Below are 20,008 nucleotides of genomic sequence, written 5' to 3'. Positions count from 1 at the left end.
TTGAGTTTTGAACAATACTTAGATGTTGACTAGATTTCTCCTATTAACTACATGTTGGGGGATTATAACTAACAGAGGTAGTTGGAGTAAATATTGAGAAACAAATATGTAAATAATTAATTAGGTTGAAGTGTGAGTATCTCAACGTAGCTGTATATAGCTCAAACCACTTTGCGACTAGAGATTGAACTCAAAGCTCCACAACAAAGAATATCTCTCTTTTGGCCAATTACTCTTAAAAGAGCAAAATAGAAAAATAAAGAAAGTAAAAGAAGAAAGAAGATATGTTGAATGGGTCAGGTATTGTAAAAGTGTGGTAAGAGAGGTATTTATAGAAATTTTAGCTATATCTAGTAACTTAATAGAAAAATTAATAAGTTTTACTTTTTAACTTCTTTTTCTCAAATTCACTTTCTTTACAATTAAATAAACCGTCTCAAACCTTAAACTCTTAAATAAAATAATTTTAAAAGGAAGCTCATAGTTAATTATTAATAAAGGTTAAAATGTAACAACATTCTACCACTCATTCATTTACTAGTGAAATAACAATCTCTACTCCAACATGTGAGCGTGAAATTCGAACTCACGATCTTGGTCTGATATATATATTTTAACTAGTTGAATTAGACTCATATTAACTCTTAGAGTTAGATGTGCAACCAAACAAACTTGTAATTAAAATTACTTGAAAAAATAAAAATAAAATAAAATTACTTTTAAGAAAATGTAACCAAACACACTAATATTTTAATTTTATCCATTTTTACAAAAAGTGCTTTGAGATTTTTTTTTTTTTTTTTTTAAATTTTTAAGTTAGAAGGCATGAGAAACTCACCCAACTTTAATATTGTGCGGATTTAAATTTAAAAGAAGCTACAATTACATTCCTAATTTTGAATTATGCTTAGTTTCAATATTTTTTACTAATATTCACATGGGTACTCAATTAGATTAAATTTGAATAGTTAGGTGATCTAGCAGCCAACTAAACACTATCTTTTTAAAAAATCTTTAAATATTTTTGTATAACAATTAACAATGGTTTTAATTAAACTAAAAAGCTTATGGCGCTAGGCTTGAAATTCATTCCAATGGAGGAAACAATCCAATGATGCTGTTGAAAGATTTAATGGAGAAGGATTTTATTTCCTAAATCTATGCGCATAAGGGGTTATCATTAGTTTTTAAACCATTTTTTTTCTTACCCTAAAATGTCAGATATGGAAATATTCATTTTTATTTTTATTTCGTTCAATGATTGATTATTTATTTTATCCAACTTTTTAAGATGTTCTTAGTGTAATTTTTAACCAATGGAATCACCTTAGAAAATAGTCAAATAAATATTTAAGATATGAGCATTTACTTTTTTATTATACAATATTTTCTTTTGAAAATGTTAAAAAAATATAGTAAAAAAAGGGGTTTTTATGGAAGAAAATTATTGTTTCAGGGGAGAAAGCAAGGAAAAAAAACTACCTGAAAGAAGATAAAGAGAGTATTTTGAGAAACAGTTGGAGACTAGAATATGGTATCATTCAAATATAACATTTCAACATCCAGATGATGAAGATCTCATATGTCACATAGAGAGGACTCATAAGAGCAGGCTGAAATAAAAACTTACAGGTGACGATTTGAAATCGAGATTTTTATAGTGGTTCGGAAATATATCCCTTCCTCTTTAAATCCTCAACCGCGTCCTTGATGATTTCTTCCATTGGGATGAATTTCATCCCCAGGTCCATCAGCTTCTTAGCTCCATCTTTGGCTCTCACCAAATCAGGCTGTGTATCTTCTATCGACCTGAAGAATGGAAAAATATGAGAGATCAGAAGCTCAGAGTATCCACCCCATTACAAATTCCATACGAATTTGGAAAAAAAAAACAAACAATTATAAGAAGAAGAAAAGAAGATTTTGAAAAAAGAAATAAGAAACGGGGTCTATTAAAAGGCAAATTAAACAAGGAACAAGCCCCATCGGAGAGCAAACTAATACAAAAATGTCTCCAATGTTAAAAGATATCTATAAAAAAATTAAATTTACGGTAACCCACCCGATTAAACTTTTGGATTGATAAGTGACTTAACATAATACCAGATTGGTCATGATACCAGATTGGTCATTTCTTCTCTGTTTAATCTTGATGGGTGCAAATTTACCAGCCCCCAAAAAAAACTTCATGTGAAGAACACTCCATCAAGAGGCTGTAGTATATTGTATAAGATCCAAAAGGGCATTGAAGAATTCTGTTTTATCTTTGAAGATCCTAGCTTTCTTGTTTCTTAGGTGAAAGTTGTAAATGCATAGCTGAAAGTTGGGTCACATGAACTCCTTACCTGGGCACCTTATATTGAGGGTAGAGCTCAGCAACCTTTGCGGCATAGTCGGAGTAACGAGATATAGACTCGGCACAAAAGTGCCTTCCTGTAGCTGATTTGTTTTCATACACCAAAATGTGTGCTAAGGCAACGTCTTTAAAGTGCACTATCCCGATAAAGACGTCCTCGAATGTCTCGGAGCACCCTGTCGAAGAACAAAAAAACGCCATGATTTGTGTGGAATGCAAGGAAATTTCTTAGATGAATTGTTTTATAAGTTCCTTTTCATACCATTTTGATGGAAAAATGAAATTTCAAAGACAAAAATTTGGGCAGGCATCAAACTAGCTAAGAGTAATTTTCAAGTTCAATGAGAGATGGAAAATCTTGTGGCTTCATTTTTCAACTACATTGCTAAACAACCGCCCTGCTGCCTACCAAAACCTTCAACATTGGATTTTTCAGCTGCAATTTGTTTAAGTTTAATCGAACTGCAAGACTCTAATGAACAAATAGTGCCATCTTGAAGAAAGTATGGTATAAATTAAGAGAAAAATGTTACCCTCGAGAAGTTGTAAAAGCATTTTCATGCTAGCGTTAATTCTGGGAGGAATCAAAGGCCCCATCACAGTGCCTGGATTAATCACCACCACATCCAATCCTTTCTCCTTGGAAAATTCCCAAGCAGCCTTTTCCGCTAGAGTTTTTGAAACCGAATACCATAGCTACAAGAAAAAAAAAATAAAAAAATTAGAACATCTGGCTGCCTTTTCAAATCCCAATTGCTAAGCAGTCACTACAAGATCAATCAGGCTCATGGACTCTGCTTAACAAATAGGATTCAAGAAATTCCAATTGAATGTCGTGAGAATACGAGCTTCATGATTGGCAGAAAAGTCTACATCCACTTTCAGTCGTTCCCTCATAATCCATAAATTGGTGGGAGAAAGAACATGACGATGAATTTAAATACCTAGCAACATTGATTCTCAATTGAATTGAAAGAAGAATTCCCAATAACCACAGAATAGGAAGAATTTTAAAACAGAAAAATAACTGATAGCCTCAGAGTCAGGAACCAGTGGTCTTTCTTTCTTTTTTTTTTTCGTTTTACTTCTTGATTATCCGATTTTCTTGCGATAGGTTCAAATTTAGTTAAAAGATTCAAAAGAGATGAAGGATGACTCACCCCCTTTGACTTGCAGTAATCTATATCAGTCCAGCATTCTTCATTTCTCACAACGTTCGCCGGCCAGTGAGGGTTTGGAATCATGGCGGAGATAGACGAAGTCACCACCACGCGTTGTACCCCAGCCTCCTTAGCCGCGGTCAGGACATTGAGGGTTCCTTTGATGGCCGGATCCAATAGATCCCTCTACGAGTACAGAGCGGTGTTAATTTCTAAAAAGCAGAACCTCAAGCATAAACACCTCAGGAGATAAAACAACACCTCAGGATCTTCTACAGCATCGACGATGCAGGGAGACGCGAGGTGGAAGACGCCGGCGCAACCAGTGACGGCGGGGACGATGGAGTAATAATGGAGGAGATCGATTTGGAAGAGACGGAGACGAGTGTCCGCGCCTTCCAAATCTTCGAGATGCTTCGTTTCTTTGTCATCCTCTGCATTTGTGAATCAAACTTCAAATTATAAACTGGTGATAATGCGGAAAGAAACCATAATCAGAAGCAGAGGGAAGTTTTCTCGGCAAATATTGAAAGGAATGAACAGAGCAATTGGAACAGTGTAACTGAGATTTTGGACGGTGGCGTGAACGGAGTAGCCACGGCGGAGGAGGAGGTGAACGAGCCAGGATCCGATGCAGCCGCTGCCACCGGTGACGCAGACCAGTTCGCCGTTCTCGCTCGTCGACATCTCTGATTTTTGCTGCTTCGCTCTGCAAAATGGCCTTCCCCTTCACTTCACTTCACTCCACTTTCTGGAAGGACGGATCAGTAATTTAGTATACACTATTGTCTCTTCTCGGTACCACATGGAAGATTCTACCGTGGGACCCGCTTGAGGGATATTTTATTCGGCTACTTGCAAATACTGCAAAAATTAATAAAATATAATCTGTAGTACATTAAAAATTACAGAGCCTGGACGATATTACATTTTGTTTTTATTAAATTTTTTTTTTTTTACAACATGTAAGGTCGAATTCATGATGTTTTTATAGTTACGTTCCATTTAATTTTAAATACTTAATATATTTTTGAACTTAATAATAAATTATATTTTGTTTTTTAGTGTGATATGTGTGGGTTCACAAACTAAAAATATAATAACAAAATTAAAGAAAAGAGAGAGAAACATACGAATATAACAATCAAATTAGGTGGGGAAGACGTACAATGATGATTAATTATAAAATAAAATTATTTATCACCTTTATTTTTAATTAAATATCAATATATTTTTTTACTTAATAAATTTACGTATTTCGTTTGTTGTTTAGTGTCACATGTTTGGCCTAAAAATAAATAAATAAATAAATATCAATGTATCATTTTACTTAATAGTAAATTTATATTTTGTTATATTTCTAGTGTCATATATTTGTGGGCTAAAAAGAGGAAGAAAACAAAGCGAAAAGAGAAGGAAAAAGTTAGAGTCTATCTCTATATAATTTATATATAAACAACATGGAAAGACTTTGCTCGTGTACAATTGAGAATCATAAGAGAAAAAAAAGAAAAATTTTTAGTCCGTATCCGAATTTTCATACTACTCCCATTCATTTTATGTCACATGACTTCTGTATTGTTATACCCATAAATAAGATGGACGTCACCAAATTTTAAGAGCGGAAAATCCTCACCTGCAATATTCTCTCCCCTCTTAAGTTATTTCCTCCCTTCCTTGGTATTATTTATACTTTAATTTTATTCTCTTTGCAATTCAATTTGGTGAAATTGAGAGGATAAAATTTGAATTTTTTTCTCCATAATTTTGTAAACATAAGTCGCTTTCTAAAAATAAATAACTTGATTACATATCGTGTAGTTTGAATTGAATGCTTTCTCCAATTTCTCTCAATAGTGATAATTTCCAAGAAAGCCAATAACTGCTATCAACTTCCTATTAATTCCGAGGTTTTCGTCTTCCTTTGAGCTCCTCTCTCTTAAATATGAATTGCCCTAACACATACGCACGTTGCCATTGTCGGTTGTAAAAACAGGAGAATAAAATCTCATTACCTTCACACCAACCGGTAATTTTTCAGTCCATTTCGTTCACCTCTTGAGTTTTTGTTGCCAGCAAGAAAGAGAGGAGAAATCTTTATATATGGAAGTAGAAGAATATGGAAGGATCGGGACAGGGCAGGTAAAGAATGAGAAGTTTAATAGTTTGAGAAGTCTAATGGGCTTTTCAATCATTCAATGAATTTTCACACTAAATTACTAGATTAGTGTTTAAATATTTAAAATTAAATCATCCATTCATAACCTTAATTCTTGATTATTAAAAACCTTAAATTCTTATTTATTACAATGACTCTTTTAAAATTAATAGAGGTAAAAAGAAAAAATATATTCAAATGACAAAATTGCCACCAAAAAAGAGTGGGAGGAGGTAAATCTGACATAAAAGGTTTCTCCTCATGGTACATTTTATATATACTATCGGTTGTTAAAAAAATAAATAAAAATGTTAATTATTCATTTATTTTTCATTCTCTAAAATTTTAAATTAAAAAAATTTAATATTTTATCTATAATTTAAATTTTTAATTAAATATCAAATTCTTTCCCATATGTTATTATATTTATTACGCACTTTGCAAGAAAAAGTGATCAAACAATATTTTTATTTATATTTTGAAAAAAGCTAACAAAAATAAGAAATTTGATCTTACCATCAAATATTTATATTTTTCAAAATTAAAAAATAATAATAATAAATGATAAATAGGAACATTATGGATGGGGCCATAAAAAGCAGCAATGCAACAAATGCCTCAATTTCCTCTCTGTATAAATGAAACTATCTTCCAACCAAATGGAATTGTGAATAATGTTACTGAAACAAAGGGGAAAATATTCTCAAGTACATCCCAAATCAAGATGGGAGTTTCAGGTTTATATGATGAAAAGAATGGTTACATTGCAAGCTAAGCCTATTATTTCTCTACCATTGATCTTCTTTTTTTCTTTTTTTGCTATCACAAAATTGTGAGCACAAAACGCAGCTCTCAACTGTGTCTGTCCAAAAACTTCTCTATCAACACTGAAAATGCTGCAAAACCAGCACAACCGGCACAAGCTGCCTTTGGACCACCTGTGATTAAGACAATATAAGGCGTGAGATATCGCATCTTGTGACGAAAGCGTGAAGCGTGTTAGCAAAAACGACAAACAAACAAACAAATCAGCATCGTCAAGAACAATCTCACTTAACTGAAGAACCCAATTGGAACAAAATACAACCGAGTAACAATAAAGGAAATTTCAAGAGTCCCTACGTTCTTAATTCCGAGTTAAACTTAGTGCAATCATAGTCAAAGCAAGACTCGACAGCCCCAGTAAGATTGTTGCTAACTGAACTATTATCTTCCGAACTATGTAGGAGATATCATTTCTACAGTAATGTTTTAGCAGTTCTATTTCTTTTCCCTTCTACTCCTTGCCTCATTCTGCCTCAGTCTTGCTTGCGCTTTAATTGCCTCAAAAGTGCTTTCAAGTTCAGCCTTCTAATGTATTTACAAATTGCCAACTACTTGGTCTACAAGTAGGGAGAACAACCTCATCCTATCATCATTTTTCTATGCTCATTTCAGATGGACAATTTTAACTTTAATGCAATTATCTGTTCTGAAACATATAGTAAGCAACCGTTTACGTCAGCCATTTTTCTCGCTTTTCCCCAATTATCAGTGTGATTGTGCGCCTCCCAACAAACGTGGCATCTCTCTGTATTCTTCGAGTTTTCACCTTCTGCCATAGGATCGACAATGAACCTCAATCTTGTTCTGGAAATACAGTCTCACCTCATTTGACATCTTTCCACCCTTCTTGTGCCTGATCTTCGAATTCCGGCAGAATATGAACCATTATTCTCTCAACCATAACTGAATCTTCATTGGTATTTTTTGAGAGCGGCATCTTCTAGTTCTTTTTCTACTCTTTTTTTCCTTCCCCAACTCATTCTTACTTTCTTTCTCGATTGACTTCTCGTTTCTTCTGCCTTTGCTCCTCATATGATGATTTGTGCCACCAATTTCTTGGCTCCTCATATGATGATTTGTGCCACCAATTTCTTGGTACTCTCTTGCTTGAGTATTTTCAATTTCTTACCAGATAGGATGTTCAATTCCATCACAAATTCTTTTCCTTTTGGCTTTACTGGTGTTATCTCTTGTTTCGTTTTTCCCGGAGTATTTGTCGTCACCATTTTGAAACTCATAGGTTGGGACACATTCTTCAATCGTTTCATCCCTTCAGGTAAAATCCTCAATATATCTTCATGCGCGGCATCGTCCAACTTCATCTCTATGACCAGAACTGAACGACTCTAATACCAATTGATAGAGCCCAAACAACTAACAATATATTGAAATATAAAAGATAGGATAACTAAATAACTCCCAAGTAATTCGAGGTACTTGGACCCTCCCCTCTCTTGAGTATTCTTACTCAAACCTAAACCATACTAATCAATTGTGTACCCTCATCCTTTCCCCTTCAATCTATTTATAAGCAAACCTCCTAACACAATTACTAATATACCCTTAACACCATAATAATATTCCCGATAACATTCCTATCAGCTCATCAGCAGCTGCCCAACAAAATAGCCCTTCAAGTAACTACAACCTCTCAATAATCCTTCAAGATTGGAGAGCGTTGATCGTTTAGTTCCTTTTGGGAGGGGGTCTTCTCGTCCCCTGTCCTTTTGGCTGTTTTTGTGTTTTTCTTTAATGAAAGTCTCTTCATCCAAAAACAAAATAGCCCTTCAACAAACTTTGCTCTTGCTTACTGTGAAAGAGGGACTCAGGAGTGTTAGATGTAATTGTTTGTACATCAAATCATTTCAAATCAAGGAAAGAACTTAGCGATCCCCAAAATTGGCATTAGCTTCAACTATCAGGCTCCATGATATGGCTGAAAACAACATTTAATATATTTCCAAATATGGCTGAAAACAAGATGGGAGCATTCCTCTTTACATGTATAAAATCAATGGAAAACGGTTTTATCTCCCCATTCTAAAGAAAATCTTCTCAATGGTTTCAGTGGCGGTAATGCTTTTGTATAATTTTTCTTACGAAAATGCATTATATCAGTTACTGAGAAAAATTCTTCTATCATTGAGTACTATATATCATTGCCTAATTGATTATCAACTCAGCATGCCAGAGAGACTTTCATGAGGTTGCTTCCGGAGCTCTACCGAGACTTTCCTTGTCAGTTACCGTAATTTTCTCCACACTAACATATGTTTTTGGATGTAGAAGCCACTGCAAGAATGGCATGCAAACATTTGGTACTAGTCAAAGGGGAAGCAACTATTGAACCAACCTAAAAAGATAATGCCCCCCCCCCCCCCCCCCCCGTGCACACGCACACACAGTCACTGACAAGTCAGAGAACAGGGTAGTTGGTAACGACTTCATAACTACTTGGCTTCACCTAGCTTGCTTTTAATAGTTAGGTGGCTCCTTTTGTTGGGTTCTTGGCCTATCTTCTTGTATGGTCTTTCCCTAGCTAAGCTCTATCGATGATTGTTTATAGACGTGAAAATTCCCTTCCCGTCTGGGCAAAGAAAATAAGTTAAATATCTTATCCAAAAATAAATAAAGAAAATAAATTCGATTTTCAAAAAGATGTTTGCATCATCGACCGGCCACTGTCATCAAAGGTTGTCTATGATCTAACTGGTGGTACATTTCTACTCGTAAGGCAATGCCTATAGTTTTTGAGAAAAACTATAGGCTTTTTGTTGATGCCTTAATTTTCATGGACATCTAAAAGATGAAGAGATTAAGAATGGGAAATCCTTTTTCAGACGCTGAAAAAACTTTATGTTAGCTGTGAGAAAGACAGGTTAATCAAAAAACTTGCCTAATTCTTTTCCAAAAAGATATTTAAGGCTTTATGGAAAGACAAGCATCAAGGTAAGAGTTTCCCATTGGACTTTGCTTGGAGGCTTAAACACAAATGAGAAGACCAGGCAAGAAATCTTCACAGGTTTTTTTTTCTCAAAATTACTATTTAGTATTTATTATGCGAGAATGTTGAGATTTTTCTTCTCTTGCTCCTTTACCTTTCAGCTGTCATGAATGGAGACTCCTTTGCGTTTTTGGGATGAACTGGTCCACGCCCTTCTCAAATCTTGACCAGGGACACCCTCCTCGCTGATTCTTTAGGAGGAATTTTCAAGGATCCTCCAACATTCTGGGAGATCATTAGATTTGTAGCTTCTCTTTGAAGCTCTTGTTAAAACATCTATGTAACTACTTCCCCTCCTATATAAACTATACTGGAGCGCCTTTCAGCAAGCTCCTTAAATTATCTACTTTCTCAAATTTCACACCAAAGAAATTGTTTCTTATCTTAAAATGGTCAAAATTTTCCAATAAGGCTGCTAAATACAAACTACATATCAAGCATATAAACGGGGAGGGAGAGAGAGAGAGAGAGAGAGAAGTGAATGACAGACACAGCAGTGTTATTGATGCCAACCATGAAAAATAAATAGGTTATTTTCTGGCATTTTAAAAGATGAAAAATCAACAAATAACAATCAGAAATTATAGCAAGGCAATAAATTAACGAGACCAATTGCACTACACATGCACATGCATAATCTTCAAATTTCTCTGTAATGTGACCTGGAAAACAAGAGGTTATAATATAATTTTTAGAACTCAAGGACATAGTTACAGCCTATAGAACATATCTTGTTCAAGTAAGTACACAGTTACAATATAATTCCCAACACAAGCCAAACTAAAGTCACGAACTCCAGATATTTTAGCTTCAACTAAAGTATTAAATTACCAGATTGGTTTCATAAAGCATTTCTACATGGCTAGAAGCTGAAAGGTTCGCATGTGTACTACATTTGACTTAGAAAATGAGGCAAATACTTGGATACAAGGGTAAAGAGCCTACCTTTAGCTGATATTGAACCACCGGTTACACACCCAGCAACTACTGTATTAGTTGTATCATGTTTCGCTCGAGCCTGAGCACATGGATAAAAAAGATCCCATAAAATCACAGGCATGTACTAAGACGAAAAGACAAACGACCATTTGCACATGACACTAAGTTAATACCTTTTCTACAACGCATTCTGCTGCTGAGAAAATAAAGCCCATGACTGCAAACGCTTTAGCAGAACCCCAACTACGCCGTCCCATCTGTTTTGCAGTAAAAATAAATTGTTGTTTAGCAGTCATCTCTTCTTGCATCAATGGGTTATCCAATGCTCCCAAAAATAAACCCATGAACAATCCAAGCCCACCGCCTGCAAATATTCCAGAACATATGCCACCAATGGCACATAAGTACAGATCTCAATTCTCATACTGGAGAGAAAAAATAATAATAAGTACGCAATAGAGTGAAGCTATTGTCCACCTAACCATAGCTCATAATATATTTGTCTTAAAGTTCAGATGTTTCAATTCTCACCCTCACATTTTTAAACTCGAAAAGAAAAAGTTAAAAGTGAGTCTATTTGGAGGGAAATTGTTTCAAATGTTAGATTGGTCATGTGTCATCAATTTGAGGGTTAATGATAATATGTTTGCTCTTTGCAGCCATGACTTTAGAGGGAAAGAAAGAACACTAGTCTCGTTAAAGTTAAAATTCCAAATTTTGGTATGAAAGAAACAAGAGGACCTTCAACAACAAATATGTTTCATGAAAGAAAGCTTTGAGCTAATCAAAGTACATGTGGCTTCTTGATGCTTTCTCTCCAAATATCGGAACTATCCTAACACTAACTTAAATCTAATTGGAAAGACTTTTATGTTCGTTTTGCACTGCTTTATTTGGAGGGGTTTCTTGTTTGGTTTTATCAACAAAGAAAAAAGAAAAAAAAATGATTAGTATTTTGTAATTTTATAGACTGTATCGATGTTAGTTTGTAGTTGACCGCTTGTAACTCTTCAATTCTCAACAAAAATAAGGTTTGTTTCTTGTAAATAAGAAAAATATATTCTTTTTAAGGCAATATACATTAATACTTGATATAGTGGTTGCTCGCAAAGTAAACAATGTAAACAAAGAACAAAAGTTGCAGTGGAATTGAGCCTCTCAATCTCAATCCTTATAGCAACTAAATATACTCGCCATACCAAAACTGCATAGAAGGGAATGGTTTAACTGAAATACATCATGTTGAAAGAGAAGAAGAGAGAGCAATCACTGACATAATCGATCAAAACAAAGAAGATTCGTTTCGCTCGCGACGAGAGAAACTAGAGCAGAGTATATGAGTGAGAATGCGGGAAAAAGTATACACAGAGAAACAAACAAATTGTAGTGAACAAAAACTGAAACAAATTAGATGGCCTACCCATGACTCCACTAACGACACTGCGAACTGCACAGTTGTTCCAAATATCTTGGCCGCGAATCTCTTCGACAGTAGGCATTCTTATGGGCTCAATTGGAGGCTTCTCCGCCTCGTTCGAGCTCGTGGGATCGTGCGAAGATCCATTTCCAGCATTAGTAGCCATTGAAGTGGAGAGATGCGAGTGTAAGAAGAAAAGCTTGAAAGCTATGGAAATTGGGGAATCTGAGAGAGGGAACTGGAGAAAGCTGAGGGCCTGCGACTGCGAGGGAGGGAAGAGGGGCAAAAGCCCAGCGGGTCGGGTCTGGTGAGCCCGACCCGTGCTCCGAACCCGATTTAAATTAGGTTAAATTATTTACTCAGAGGTTCAATCTTATTCTTGACGGTGGATTTTTTTATTTTGAAAATATTAGACTTGATTTTGTTGCATAATGATTTCGTTTTTAAATTTTTTTTCTTTTTAATATCTCAATATTTAAAAATAGATTATCTCTAAGAAAAGTTCAAAGTTTCATTTTTATTAAGTATTAAATTCTTTAATACAAATAAACAATTTGAAGGTTTATATATAGCCACTAATCAACGAAAATAAGGAAATTACAAAAATAGCTCAAAAATAATATGAATTCTTATAGATAGCATCAAGTTTAAAATTTTACAAAAATAGCATAAATTACAAACTTATACCATTATATGAGACCAACCAAAGGCCACTCTTGTGATATTTTTGAAAAATAAAATAAACAATAATAATATTTTTATAAACACATATTTATTTCACGTCATTTGATATAATTTTTCTATAAAAATAAAAAGATTTAGTAAATGGAAAGATTCATAACTTACGAAAAATTACGATAAATTAAAAGGCATGCAAATGAAAAAATAACTTATGATACATGAAAACACAAGCAATTGAAAACCCTTAAAAAATCAAATTAGAAATAAAAATAATAAAAAAATCATTAAACCTAATCTGGAATAATTTTGACCCAATTTTAATTTATTTGAAGGAGTAATAGAAGATTTTTGTTGATTTGTATTGTATTCACTCGTGGGCAACGATAACTACCTTAGTTTCTCTTCAAGTATATTAATTAATATAATTTCATCAATAAAAATGATTTATTATTACGTGCTTTTTTTAAAAAAATTATTACGTACTTTTTTTCTTAATCAATTAACGTAATTTTGATAAAAGTATCTTTTTAGACGCACCTTAAGTACTCCTAGAATTTGAAAAATATATTTTGTTGAGACCTACATCACGAATGCACTATCTTTTGTTCTAAGATTGGGCCAAGAAAAGAAATGCAACATTTATGCATAATTATAGTTGTTGGTATTTTAAAGTGTGAAAGAAAGTGAAACTTAAAAGAAATTATTCACATATACGTTGTTAATATTATTCTTATTTATTATTATAGTGGTTTTGTTTATTTAGTTTATTAAATTTTAAGTTATTTCATTATTTTGTTAAAGTTACAAATACATGTGTTAAAGTTACCTATGTAACATATGTAAAAATGTTACATATGTATTTAATTTTGAGTGAGATGTTACTTGTTTGTACAACTACATATAGTTGTGGATTTCTTCATTTTGAGATATCCAAGCATACCTCAATTGAGTATTCTCCTCCTCTCATAAGAATTCTCTCTTCTTTTTAAGTTCTTGTTTTTGTTTGTGTTGAGAGCAAGTGTCTAAGAGTTCTACCAGATCCGAGTAGTTCGAGGTTGCAATTTTACCGAAGTTAGTCGTTGTATCCTGCTGAGACGATCAATGTAGTCTGCTAACAACTTGTGCAGAGTGAATAATTGTCTTCAGGTCAGCGCTATTGAAGCGTGCCTCGACTATTTTATCAAGTTTTGGTATTCATCAAGTTGTTCAAATTTATATCATTTGTAGCCAATTACGTTGTAATCTGTTTGTCAGTACTACACAGTTCATATATACAGTGTATCTTTACCCAACAATCTAAAGATAATTAGTCATGGCTGCAAACACTTCTGCCAACGCTCCTTCGATGATGGGATCAACCATTGTCAAATCTCATGCTGAAAAACCAGAGAAGTTCAAGGGAGAAAACTTCAAAAGATGGCAACAGAAGATGATCTTCTACCTCACAACCTTAAATCTTACTCACATCTTAAAGGAGGTATGCCCAACTACTCCCCTAGAAGTAATCACTCCAAAAATTGAAGCTATCAAGCAAGCGTGGTTACATTCAAACTTTCTATGTCGCAACTACATCCTGAGTTGCCTGGATGATACCTTGTATAATGCCTACTGCAATGCCTTTGATACTTCAAGGCAATTGTGGGAGGCATTAGACAAGAAGTATAAACTGGAAGATGCTCGTACTAAGAAATTCCTTGTTGGAAAATTCTTAGATTATAAAATGGTTGATACCAAGTTGGTAGTCAACCAGTTGGAAAATGAAGGATTGGTTATTAATGAACAATTCCAAGTTACTGCTGTGATTGAGAAGTTGCCTCCTGTTTGGAGAGAACTCAAATGTTATCTCAAACACAAGCGAAAGAAGATGTCCATGGAGAATCTTACTGTGAAACTTCGCATTGAAGAGGACAACAGAAAGGAAGACAAAGAGCCACATAAAGTTAAAGTTAATGCCCATATGGCTGAAGCTTCAAGGAGTCATCCCAAGAAGAATCAATCCAAGACAAAGAATGTGAATCTTGGGCCAAGGAATGATGCTAACAAGCGCATTCGTGCAATCTGCTGGGTTTGTGGCAAGAGTGGTCATATAGCTGCAAACTGTACACACAAGAAGGGACAAAGTTTCAACAACCAGGCCAACGTTATGGAAGATGACAATTTAATTGCTGTCATCTCTAAGGTAAATATGGTCTTTGACACCAAAGGCTGGTGGATTGATACTGGTGCTACTAGGCATGTCTGTGGGGACAAATCACTGTTCACCACTTATGAGAAGCTAGATGACAGTGATAAATCGTACATGGGAAATGCTTCAACAGCCTCAGTGGAAGGTAAAGGAAAAGTCATGCTAAAATGGACCTCTGAAAAAGATACTTACCCTCACTGATGTGTGGCATGTACTAGAAATTCTAAAAAATCTTGTATCAGGAACCCTACTAAACAAAAATGGGTTCAAACTCGTATTTGAGTTAGATAAATTTATACTGACTAAGGGAGGTATGTATGTGGGAAAAAGGTTATCTAAATGAAGACATGTTTAAATTGAATGTACTGGAACAAGTGCCCAATAATAATAATAATAATAATAACTCTTCTGCTTATATTGTTAAGTTGTGTGATGTATGGCATTCTAGGCTGAGGCATGTCAACAATCACTCTTTACAGAGAATGGTAAGTTTAGGACTATTGCTTAATTTTAATATTGATAATAGACACAAATGTGAAGTCTCTGTTGAATCAAAATTTTCTAGAAAGTCATTTTCATCTGTGGAAAGAAGTAATGAGTTACTTGATTTAATCCACAGTGATGTATGTGACTTAAAAAGTACTTGCACAAGAGGTGATAAGAGATACTTTGTTGCATTCATTGATGATTGTAGTAAATATTGTTATGTATATTTATTACATAGTAAAGATGAGACTTTAGATGTTTTCAAAACATATAAGGCAGAAGTTGAAAATCAACTTGAGAGGAAAATAAAAGTGCTTAGATCAAATAGAGGTGGTGAATATGAATCATCATCACTTTTTGAATTTTGTGAAGTTAATTATACAATCCATCAAACTACGACACCTTATACACCACAAAAAAATGGTGTAGCTGAAAGAAAGAATCGGACATTGAAGGACATGGTTAATTGCATGTTAAATAGTTCAGGTTTACCCCATAATTTGTGGGGGAGGCTTTGCTTACAGCAAAAATTATCTTAAATAAAATTCTACATAAGAAGACTAATAAGTCACCTTGTGAAGTGTGGAAAAAGAAGTTACCCTCATATAAAATACTCAAAGTGTGGGGGTGTTTGGCAAAGGTATAAGTTCCTTTACCAAAAAGGACAAAACTTGGCCCTAAGACAATTGATTATGTCTTTATAGGATATGCTATGCATAGTGTTGCTTATAGATTCTTGGTGATTAAATCAAAAATACATTATATTAATCATAATACTGTCATGGAATCTATTGAAGCTGAATTCTTTAAAAGACCGAAAAGTAATGGCATCAAAAGGAATCATGAGGCTAGCTTTTTGAAATGTCAAAACAATCAGAAAACTGAGATAGAACCTAGAAGAAGCAAAAGAGCTGAGAAAGCTACTTCCTTTGGACCTAATTTCATAACTTATATGATAGACGGGGAGCCTCAAACTTTTCAAGAAGCTATGTCATCTCCATATGCACCTTATTTGAGAGAAGCTATCAATAGTGAGATAGAATCTATTTTACATACAATACCTGGGTATTGGTTGATTTACCTCATGGAAGTAAACTAATTGGAAGTAAATGGATTTTCAAAACAAAGCTAAAAGCTGATGGCACTATTGATAAATATAAAGTCCGTTTAGTAGCTAAATGCTATCGTCAGAAAGAAATGCTAGATTTCTTTGATATTCTCTAGTGACGAGGATTACATTTATAAGGATGTTAATTGCTATAGCAGCTTTACAAAAGTTGGAAATACACCAAATGGATGTAAAAACTGCATTTTTAAATGGAGATTTAGATGAAGAAATCTATATGAAACAACCTGAATGGTTTATTGTAAAAGGACTTGAAAATAAGGTTTGTAAACTTGTCAAGTCTCTATATGGGTTGAAACAAGCACCCAAACAATGGCATGAGAAGTTTGATCACATTATGTTATCTAATGGATTTAAGATAAATGAGTGTGACAAATGTGTCTATGCTAAAACCATAGATAAAGATTGCATCATTGTTTGTTTATATGTAGATGATATGTTGATAATAGGCACAACTAGAAGTGTCATTGATTCCACTAAAAAGATGTTGAGTTCCAACTTTGATATGAAAGACCTTGGTCTTGCTGATGATGTTATCTTTGGAATCAAAATAACAAGAAATCCAAATGGATACATACTTTCTCAATCTCATTACATAGAGAAAGTGTTGAGAAAATTTGGTCATTTTGAGAGTAAGCTAGTAGTTACTCCATTTGATCCAAATTGTAGTTGAAGAAAAATAATGGTGAAGGTGTATTTTCTCTAGAATACTCTAGAGTTGTGGGTAGTTTAATGTACATAATAAATTGTACAAGACCTGATATTGTCTATTCAGTAGGAAGATTGATGGTTTAGGATTAAACCGTTACAACTCCTCTTTTTCAGGCTCAAGAGCAACCCTTACAAAAAATATGGAAATTTGAGAACACAAGCTTACAAACTCTCTCGGTATACAAATTTTTGCTCACAAATTTGTAAGAAAAATTCTTACAAATAAAAGCCCTCAAATGGTTAAGAGAAATAAAAATGAATAGCTCAAATATCTCTCTCAAAATAAATTTCTCACAACAAATTTAAAGAAACGTTGAAGCTTTTGGAGAGATGAACAATTGATGAATTGGAGAGAATGAGAGAATGAGTTATTAAAAATTTGAGAGAATGAATGGTTTAAATAGGTGAAGAAAAATTAAAAAGAAATTTGAAATCAGATTTAAATTTGGACCACTGGATTTTAAATAATAAGTAAAGATGAAAGGTTGAGATTTAATTGAATATAATAATAATAATTAGATATATATAAATGTTTCTAACGACTAACCTTCTTTCTTTTTTTTTTCCGTTTCTTCTCATGTCAGCGCATTGCGTCTGACCTTTTTTTTTTTAATTTCTTTCTTTTACACGTTACCTTCAACGGTAACATTAGGTTTTTTTTTTTTTTTTTTTTTTTTTTTACTTTCTTCTCATTTCTTTCTCTCTCTATTCTTTTCCTTCTTGATTTTTTTTCATTTCTTTCTTTTTTCTTTCTTTTCTTTTTCATTTCATTTTAATACCATGGCGCATGTCACCCATTTCAATGGTGCACTTAGTTTATTCAACTGTCATGGCATCCACCTCGGTTATTTTCCTTCCAACTTCTTTCGACCATAATTTCATCATTTAAACTCCGATTTGGGTAATTCAAAATCCTTTGGAATTGTCGTATCAACCTCTACGCCGTGGACACTTTAAAATACTAAATTTTTTAATAAATAATATATATAACAAGTAAATCATATAATATTATTGAAGCTCGTAATAAATTTATGATTTATAATAATAATTCTTACACACCAAAAACAATTAATACTAACTGTGTTTGTTATCATCAAAACATTAATTAATTAAATTAATTAACCGAGATTAAGGGCCAAAAAAAGCCAACAGCTGTGTCTTGGAAATCTTCAAAACAGACGTGTATCACGGTCTACTACGGAATCAGAGTTTGTAGCTCTTGATAAAGTTGGAGAAGAAGCAGAATGACTTCGAAATTTTCTTGAAGATATTCCATTATGGTCGAAGCCTATAAGTGTCATATGTATTTATTGTGACAGCTTAGCAGCCTCAATGAGAGCTAAGAATAATGTCTACAATGGGAAGTCACGATACATAAGACGTAGGCATAATTCTATCAGGCAATTGCTCTCTAATGGAACAATTTCCATTGATTATGTAAAATCAAAAGAGAATGTTGCAGATCCTTTGAAGAAAGAATTGTCTTGAGAGCAAGTTGCATATATATCGAGGGAAATGAGACTAAAGCCAATGAAATGAAATATCTGGTGGTAACCTAACCTAGTTGATTGGAGATCCCAAGATCTAGGTTCAATAGGCAAACTGGCTAAATAATTCATAGTTGACACACTAAGAAACTTATAGTTTCTTCCCATTTCTATGATGTTATATGTGTGATCTGTTGATGTTAAGGTCATATTGATATCTTGATTACAACAGGGGTAGTGACATAATACTCTTAATCAATATCACCTATGTGAGAGTAGAATTGGGTCAGTTCTATGAGAACTTTTCAAATGGCTTATGTTCTATAAAGCTCATGAATTCAAGATCTTATCCAGGACCAAAATGGAGACAACCATATAGAACTCAAAGATACAAGATAAGTTATGTGTGATATTTGTTGTCTCAGTTTATCATAAGAAGGATAGTTCCAGAGCTAGTTCTCACTATTTCTTCGATAAATTCGATAAATATTCACTAAGGAATGTTCAAGTCCAAAAGACACCTCTCATGATGCATAACTTATCTGCTCACTCTCAACGTCTTGATCGTCTTTTGTCTGTCTCACTTTCTCTCATGTGGGAGATTGTTGGTTTTTTAAGGTGTGAAAGAAAGTGAAACTTAAAAGAAATTATTCACATATACGTTGTGAATATTATTCTTATTTATTATTATAGTGGTTTAGTTTATTTAGTTTATTAAATTTTAAGTTATTTCATTATTTTGTTAAAGTTACAAATACATACGTTAAAGTTACCTATGTAACATATGTAAAAATGTTACATATGTGTTTAATTTTGAGTGAGATGTTACTTGTTTGTACAACTATATATAGTTGTGGATTTCTTCATTTTGAGATATCCAAGCATACTTCAATTGAGTATTCTCCTCATTTCACAATAATTCTCTCTTCTTTTTGAGTTATTGTTCTTGTTTGTGTTGAGAGCAAATGTCTAAGAGTTCTGCCAGATCCGAGTAGTTCAAGGTTGCAGTTCTACCGGAGTTAGTCGTTGTATCCTGCTGAGACAATCACTGTAGTATGCTAGCAACTTGTGTAGAGCGAATAATTGTCTTCAGGTTAGCGCTATTGAAGCGTGCCTCGACTATTTTATCAAGTTTTGGTGTACCAAAAATAGCTCGTATACTGCAACCCATGTACTAAACACCTATTCACTATTATAGCCCATGTACCAAGGAAGGATCATTATAGTGCAGCTGCGCACTAAAATAATGCGGCTAACACCATAGCGCTGCGGTGCCTTAGCGGGCCCTAGCATAGCGCAACTGTAACCTATGAATCTAGCAATCAACCCTTCTCCTATAAATATGGGAGAGGAGCAACCATTCAAGGTAAGTGGTATCAGCTGAATACATTTTTCTTACCTATCTCTACAGTCAAGTCCGTTAACTGACTTCTGCATCAGAATGTGGTTGGCCAACACCACACCGATGTTAGT

General features: G+C 33.8%; 2 protein-coding genes across 2 annotated transcripts; both read right to left on the bottom strand.

Moving 5' to 3' along the window:
* Window positions 1-1,517: 1,517 nt before the first annotated feature.
* LOC111022053 (NAD(P)-binding Rossmann-fold superfamily protein) lies at window positions 1,518-4,276 on the bottom strand. Its single transcript, XM_022299216.2, has 6 exons — window positions 4,080-4,276; window positions 3,778-3,950; window positions 3,517-3,702; window positions 2,890-3,052; window positions 2,346-2,532; window positions 1,518-1,809 (listed from the first exon to the last, which is right to left on the bottom strand). Exons 1-6 carry the CDS (start codon window positions 4,201-4,203, stop codon window positions 1,656-1,658), a joined length of 987 nt encoding a protein of 328 aa, XP_022154908.1. The 5' UTR covers window positions 4,204-4,276; the 3' UTR covers window positions 1,518-1,655.
* A 2,003-nt stretch (window positions 4,277-6,279) lies between these two features.
* Window positions 6,280-12,125, bottom strand: LOC111022051 (Mitochondrial import inner membrane translocase subunit Tim17/Tim22/Tim23 family protein). Its single transcript, XM_022299213.2, has 4 exons — window positions 11,863-12,125; window positions 10,616-10,806; window positions 10,449-10,521; window positions 6,280-6,612 (listed from the first exon to the last, which is right to left on the bottom strand). Exons 1-4 carry the CDS (start codon window positions 12,023-12,025, stop codon window positions 6,527-6,529), a joined length of 513 nt encoding a protein of 170 aa, XP_022154905.1. The 5' UTR covers window positions 12,026-12,125; the 3' UTR covers window positions 6,280-6,526.
* Window positions 12,126-20,008: the final 7,883 nt, after the last annotated feature.

This window comes from Momordica charantia, assembly GCF_013281855.1.
Source record: "Momordica charantia cultivar OHB3-1 chromosome 3 unlocalized genomic scaffold, Mcharantia_2.0 BLBB01000003.1, whole genome shotgun sequence".
NCBI lineage: Eukaryota > Viridiplantae > Streptophyta > Magnoliopsida > Cucurbitales > Cucurbitaceae > Momordica > Momordica charantia.
Note: the sequence above shows the minus strand (reverse complement) of the source record. Positions and strands in the feature narration are given on the sequence as shown.

Bases quoted from the DNA above. Each gene is read 5' to 3' on its own strand.
- LOC111022053 (XM_022299216.2), bottom strand. From the start codon at position 4,203: ATGTCGACGAGCGAGAACGGCGAACTGGTCTGCGTCACCGGTGGCAGC. The intron at 2,533-2,889 runs GTAACATTTTTC...GTTCTTCGACAG, and splicing joins GCTTTTACAACTTCTCGAGG to GGTGCTCCGAGACATTCGAG. The intron at 1,810-2,345 runs GTAAGGAGTTCA...TCCATTCTTCAG, and splicing joins CCTCAATATAAGGTGCCCAG to GTCGATAGAAGATACACAGC.
- LOC111022051 (XM_022299213.2), bottom strand. From the start codon at position 12,025: ATGGCTACTAATGCTGGAAATGGATCTTCGCACGATCCCACGAGCTCG. The intron at 10,807-11,862 runs GTAGGCCATCTA...GAATATTTGCAG, and splicing joins TGTCGTTAGTGGAGTCATGG to GCGGTGGGCTTGGATTGTTC. The intron at 6,613-10,448 runs GTAGGCTCTTTA...TCTTAATCACAG, and splicing joins TGGTTCAATATCAGCTAAAG to GTGGTCCAAAGGCAGCTTGT.